At 42.7% G+C, this 7,082-nt stretch overlaps 1 protein-coding gene across 1 annotated transcript; it reads right to left on the bottom strand.

The window, feature by feature from the left end:
* Positions 1-613: 613 nt before the first annotated feature.
* Positions 614-5,502, bottom strand: LOC119074189. Its single transcript, XM_037180183.1, has 2 exons — positions 4,910-5,502; positions 614-2,480 (listed from the first exon to the last, which is right to left on the bottom strand). Exons 1-2 carry the CDS (start codon positions 5,291-5,293, stop codon positions 666-668), a joined length of 2,199 nt encoding a protein of 732 aa, XP_037036078.1. The 5' UTR covers positions 5,294-5,502; the 3' UTR covers positions 614-665.
* Positions 5,503-7,082: the final 1,580 nt, after the last annotated feature.

Genomic DNA, 7,082 nt, shown 5'->3' on the forward strand with positions numbered 1-7,082 from the left:
CCATCAAAGAATCTTGGTGAAATTTTTTATTTATAATTTTTAAATTGTTGAATTGATTTTGAAAATAAACTTCTGTTCGGAATGGCTAGAAAAATGTATGACAAAAAATGTCACTCGAATCTTCAAAAAATATAGACGGTACCGGCTGCGCCAACCTACCCCTCGAACAAAAGTTGTTTGTTATGACCCAAAAAAGGGAAATAAGTAGAAAAATCAGAGGTGCAAAATTTTTTGTTTAAATTTGGTTCAGGCACACCGTGAGGTTCCTTAGTCTCCCGTTGGTTGTTTTCTTTTCTTAGGGAGTCGACTAGCGTCACGAACCTCCGCTATCGCTTCGGTTCATGATACGAACACATCTGAAACCTATAAAATTTAGAATACTTTGAAACAATTTTAACACAAAACTAGAAGCTGTTTCAGTCCTTGTTACACCAAAACGAAAGAAAATGTTAAAATTGAAAAGCACTCGACAAAACCAACAAATTTACAAAAAATCAATCAGATGTCAATTGCGTAGCAGTCGCTGTTTCTCCAAGCACTCGCGTTCCACGCATTCCACTTGACATTTGGTATCTGTGTTAAATAAATTAACTACGATCATGACCAATTTTGCATGTTACAAATAGTATTTTATTGACAGCAGTTTTAGTACATACACGTTTTGTTCAATTACATTTACTAAGGCATTGATTGTCCACGATCTGGTTATGGATGGTCTTTATGTGATTCCGTAAATTTCCCTTAAAACTGAATCGCTTCAAACAAATGGAACACTCAAATTTATCGTCGCCCAGATGCACTCTGCGATGAGATTTGTACGACGACGGCCAACTGAATGTTTTACCACAGCCTCTAACCTGACACTTGTACGGTCGCTCATTCGTATGGCGTGCCACTATGTGATCCCTTAACGATAGCCCCGTCATAAATTTCATTTCGCACATATGGCAGGGGTGTCCCGGTTCGTTGTGTTTCCGTTTGTTGTGATCCAGCAACAAATACGGTACCGGGAATCCTTCGCCGCACGTATCGCACAGATACGTTTTCACTTGGGCATGTCGGGTCAAAATGTGCGCGCTGATGTATCGCTTCGAAGCGAATGTTTTGCCGCAAATGTCGCAAGCGCAGCTACCGCCGCCATGTGCATCTTTCTGATGCGACTTCAACAAGCGTTCCGTTTCGAATTCCTGCCAGCAGAGGCCGCAAATGGTGCGATTCAAGTTGGCCAAATTGAAATGGACATTGTCCATATGCGAATTGAGCAGCCGCGGAACGAATAATTTATGGCAAACGGTGCATTCAGCCGTCCGTCGTCTAATGTCGTGCGACAGAAAGCCTCGATCCTCGTCCGTCGAAATCTCAGGCAAATTAATTTCAAAGTCATCCTGGTCGTCTGCATTCGGTTCGCTATCGGAGTCATTGAATGCTTCAACTGCTATCGGATCCGGCACGTACATGCTCTCGCTCGTTTCGATCTTGATTATTGGTTCAACGAATGCCGTGAAATTGTTTGATGTGGCAGAGGTTTTGGCAGTGGCCAGTCCATCGACAAGATCAATTACTGCATGCTTCGACTCCTGATAGTATCGTTCGGCTGTCGCTCTTTCCAAATCGAATGCATCGGCGAGTACGTCAAATTCCTCATTCAGCCGAAGTTTGCGCAGCGTCAGTAGCAATTTCACATCGGAAATGAGCTTCCGTTCGCCAACCAATTGCATCAGTTGCAAAAACTGATTGGGCTGTAGTCCAAGGTAATATTTCGACCGGCGTTTCATCAATGCCGTTGTTGCCGGTAACATAGGTACAATTGGTTCGTAATTCGTTTCCGTTTTGGGTGGATGCACTGCAGTGAATTCGTAGAATATGTCGTCGGCCGGAGCTGTAGTCTCTCCAAATTCAGACTTTATGATTACGTTTTCCATATAGGTGCTGCTATGATCAGAAGCAGTCAGTCGTATTAACGCACCAGCTTTTGTAGCAGCAGCTCGGCGTTTTAGTGGATCTGGTTTTGTGACCGCAGAAATCTGCTTTGTCGTTTGCGGCGCATTTTTACAGCTCTGGAATCGTTGTAATTTCGCTTCCACTACTTTGGCCTCTTCCCAGCGTCGGTTTCTCTTGAAAAAGTTGGTCGGCTGAAAACTGTGTCCGGTGTAGGCCTTGTAATCGTCCAATTTCAAGAACTTGGCAATTTCTTTGGGCACAATGCCGAACCGATTTCTCCCAATCACTTGATTCTCACATCCACCTTGGCTGTACTGCAGGAAAAATCGATCGGTCGTCACCTTAACCGGTCGCCGTTGCATGTACTTCTGGACAACTTTTGCAAATTCTCCACTAATCAGGAACATTTCCGGTACGGTCCGGCGATTTCGTGGAGCGGTAACAATTATTTCGGTGCCACAATCTTTGACGTGGTCGATTTTGACGTTCTGCAGCTCTTCGCATCTGAATCCGCCAGCCACTCCGAACACCATTATAGCCTGGAATTGATGAGAAGTTTTAAAATTTTTGGCTGGAATTTTTTCCTCACGTAGGCAACACTAGCAGCAAAGGCTAACCGTTTTTACGCCCATGGCTTTCCAACCAGTACTTCAAACAGAGAATTGGAGAAGTGAACGATTTCATGTGGCAGCAGGCACTGTGAGTTCAAAAAAGACTTCTCCGACATCTTACGTTCGATATTGAGCGATGGAAGCAGAAATCAACGGTCACACTGTCCGAATAATATTCTCCGATATTGAAATGACTTTCGGGTGATGGGGGCCGTTGGACATGTCTTTTAAATTCACAGTACCAGACTACCCTGACAACACCATCGATCACGTGACTTTTCCTGATTTTGGTCGAGGGGTGCCGCACTTTTAGGACTAAATGGACTAGATTCAAGAAGTACGGCACAACTCGATTTTTGTTTAAACTACCAGGTGACGTGTGTTTCATACTTATGATATCGAGCTCGGGACACGCTGTGACTCTAAAACTGAAGAAATCATTGTTGTCTGTTGTTATATGTTTCAAGTTTTTGTTTCGTTTGAGAGATAATTGAATACCGAAAAGAACGTGGCGAAAAAAGTTTCAAATTTGGTCTCTTGGACTAAGGCCACTACTCGGCCCTAAGTGTTTTTTGCACATAAATCGAGTAAATCTCATCCGATTTTGCTAGTTTTTGTTTCGTTTGAGAGATAATTGAATACCGAAAAGAACGTGATGAAAAAAGTTTCAAATTAGGGCCCTTGGACTAAGGCCGCTACTCGGCTCTAAGTGTTTTTTGCACATAAATCGAGTAAATCTCATCCGATTTTGCTAGTTTTTGTTTCATTTGAGAGATAATTGAATGTCGAATAGAATGATGGCAAAAAAAGTTTCAAATTTGGGTCCTTGGACTAAGGCCGCTACTCGGCCCTAAGTGTTTTTTGCACATAAATCGAGTAAATCTCATCCGATTTTGCTAGTTTTTGTTTCATTTGAGAGATAATTGAATGCCGAATAGAATGATGGCAAAAAAAGTTTCTTATTTGGGCCCTTGCACTAAGTCCGCTACTCGGCCCTAAGTGTTTTTTGCACGTAAATCGAGTAAATACCATCCGATTTTGCTAATTTTTGTTTTATTTGAGAGGCAATGGACCCAATGGAAAGTTGGCAAAAAATTTTGGGTTTCTAAAATAATGTCGTAAATTGTTGGTTTTATTTGAGAGGTACTTCGTACGGGCTTTCGTAATTGCGCTATGCGCAATTTTAAAAATGAACACTTTCAGTAAATTTGACCATGCCCAACTTGACTTGCATTTTGGTAACAGACGCATTAGAGGGTTGTAGACGTATTAGGGTTCCAGGCGTATTACGGCTACGGACGTATTATGGTTACGGACGAAATAGGATTACAGGTCGTACGGGGCTAAGTCGCAGCAAACGCTCCGACTGTTCTGATGCCTTGTTTCTATATGTACACTTAAAGATGGACCAAATAAATCCTGATGCTTGTGGAGTTTTTAAAAAATAAATGAAATCTCCAAACACACAAACGTGGTCGTGTGAGGTGTCGCTGGAAAGGCAATTGCGAATACTTTCGGGGTAGATGGTGTCTCTTTGGATTTACACGTCCAGTCTTGCGCTACAAAATGTATGAAGAAATCGAGAAATTTTATGTAAAAAATAGAAGATTTTTGTCTGTTACAGACTCACTAGAAGAACGTGTTAGTTCTTAAGACATATCTATGGGCAAGATAACAATAGCATCATGGGTCTGATGGATATTACTGCATAGAATAACTTTTCATTTCAGTGACTTTGAAATCGATCCACCACAAGCACTTTTGCGTTGATGGGATCGACAATTATGCTGAGTTCGATTTTGTAGTCCGATATTCACCACTAAACAATTGAAAACGAAGCATAATTGTGGATCCCATTAATGCAGAATTGCTCGTATGTTTTCGGTCATAACCAGACGAGACAGAAACTGCGGCTTTTGCATCCAGCTCCGGCCAGCATCCCCTACTATAGACTTTTGATAGGAGGTTTTCCGACGAAGACATGTTTGTCGATTCTTTCGAAGCACTAACTCCGGTACCAACGTCATTCAATTGAGTTCATGAAAAAGGAAAACTCGATATGCGAATGGATGTAAATGGAGGTTTTAGCCTGTTTTGAAAATAGGGAGGAACGGAGGTTCTATTTGGGTTTATCTATCCTGAAAAGACATTCACTGTGGACAACCCTTTCGGCTTTCGCTGTTCATTCCTTTCCATCCGACTGTGCTGTACCCACCCTATCCTATTACCGCGTTGACTGTGATTGTACATGGAAAGAACGGCCATTCTCCATGAATGCAACAGTTTTTCAGAGTAGAGTGTTCCTAAGCGATGTTACAATCAACCGAAAGCAACAACAAAGGAAAAAAGCGTCATACCTTCATCGCCAAGTAATGCTCGTCCGGTGCTTCCACCATAAATCGATTAATCTCTTCGACCGTGAAAACTTTCGGTTTTGCCCGTTCGTATCCCACAGAATGCTCCTTTATTGCATCCATCAATCGACTGTACGATCCAATGTCGATGCTGTGGCGTTTGGACAATGTCCTTTTCAGCATGGAGTACATACTCATCAGCGTCGAGAATTTGTTCGTTTTGGCCACGTCGTTGAAATAAGCCAACAGGACGTCTTCGTCGAACCCAGCCATTGCGTTCGATTCGTGCCATTTGATGAATACATCATAGCACATCCGATATCGTTCGAGTGTTTTTCCCGTTGGAGCCTTGTCGTCGGACAGATCTCCGTCCAACAGGGAGTCCATTGTTTTTGGAATTTATCGTTTTGCTGCGGAATGTGTTCTCCAAGCGGAATTGAATTGGATGTGGACGGATCCGTTGCTATTGACACAAATTACGATTGCAGGCTTCGTCCACAGCAGACAATGTACGCCGAATGTTTTTGTTTTCACCTAGAAACTTTGACGGTTTTCTTCAATGTTTTCGCACCGTAAATGTCAAAATAAATTTGTGCGCCGATGGCACCATCTTCATGACAGTGCTGCACGTGCTGCACACTGTTAATGTGTCAAATGCGGTCATATCAGGTAGATTTTTATTTGATTTTTCTGTATATTTGCGATAAACACTAAAGACGAGCGATATACAAGGAGGTAAACTTGGGTGACACAGGCCGTTATTGGTTAATTTAAAAATAAATTCAATTTTACGTGGCTGAATCTAGACATTTCACGAAGTAACGTACATCGATCACTACCAGCACCATATTCATCTATCAGCCAATTGATGATAAAAGCGGTGTAAAGAAGAACGCTTGTGCGACTAATTTAATTATAGATGCGAGGAAACGCGCCACCTCCAACGATTTTACATCTAGGAAATACACATCATCACGCAATGATAATCGTTATACGAAAGGTGAAGTTTTTGTTATGAAAATCTGCCAAATTATCATCAATTGAGGTGTGTCGCCCGCAAGGCTGTAACCTCAGAGAGATGCTAATATGACGACTGGGTCGTTTCGACGGATAGATGGAATAGGTCGAATGATTTTGAAATTGGTTGAGAGAAAATTTGTTGAATTCTCTCTGAAAAACCCAACTGTCATTCGACATATTCCCTCTATCCGTCGAAACGACCAAGTCGTCATATTAACATCTCTCTGTGTAAACTTTGGGGAGGTCTCGCAGATAGATTTAATCAGTTAGGGTGATCATTTCTGATCAATGCACACAGATCATGGGATCCTTTGTGCTACCCTGTCATCATGAAAATCTTGAAGCCCTTTTCAGGACCTCATCTCCTTCTCAACCTATTGCCTTACGCTCTACACGAATCACTCCAGGCGAGCAAGCTGATCCCTATGATTAGGTACCAAAATGATAGCTAATCCTTAGGGCAGAAAGCAAAGAGTGACTGGCGTCAACCTCGTTTCATTAGACTGTAAATTCTAGAAAGCCACTGGGAGGACAGCTGTGTCTCACCCCTTAGACCTTACACTAATGACAGCGAGTAAGGCAACATTGTCGCCCGAATCACAGTCCTTGTCTTTGGGATTGATAAAGCCTGTGATTTACATTCCGCTCGATATTAACCTGGTCCAGTCTCATATTTTATAAGACTAGCCCGTTCGAACGTAAACTTTCTCTGCAGTGGGCCAATATGAAAGCCGAGCCAGACAGAAGCGTCACTCAGCAGCGCGCCACGAAAAGGTCAACCGCCAAGCTTTACCACTATTTAGCCCAAAGGCCCTTACATCCAAATTAGACTGACGGACGAGCCACCTTTTAGACGAGGACCTTCGGTGCAAAAAGCGAAATGACAGCGTGTCCAGACGATGGCACACCACTAAATACCACAACGACCCGACATGGCGACCATAACGTCCCTTTGCAAAGACTTTTGCACAACATGGAATACATTCCTCGAATATTAATACAGAGAGATGTACCCTCATCGAGTGTGCGTTGTCTTTGCGAGGAATCAAAATAAAAGCCGGGAAAAACTAGCATCTCTCAGCGGCATAACACCACCAATCCATCCGTCGACCTTGTCCACTCTACAGCCCGAAAGCCTAAGCTTTATGAATAGTCC

Source organism: Bradysia coprophila, unplaced genomic scaffold, assembly GCF_014529535.1.
Source record: "Bradysia coprophila strain Holo2 unplaced genomic scaffold, BU_Bcop_v1 contig_143, whole genome shotgun sequence".
In the NCBI taxonomy this organism is placed as follows: domain Eukaryota; kingdom Metazoa; phylum Arthropoda; class Insecta; order Diptera; family Sciaridae; genus Bradysia; species Bradysia coprophila.

Bases quoted from the DNA above. Each gene is read 5' to 3' on its own strand.
- LOC119074189 (XM_037180183.1), bottom strand. From the start codon at position 5,293: ATGGACTCCCTGTTGGACGGAGATCTGTCCGACGACAAGGCTCCAACG. The intron at 2,481-4,909 runs GTATGACGCTTT...CATCAATTCCAG, and splicing joins AGCATTACTTGGCGATGAAG to GCTATAATGGTGTTCGGAGT.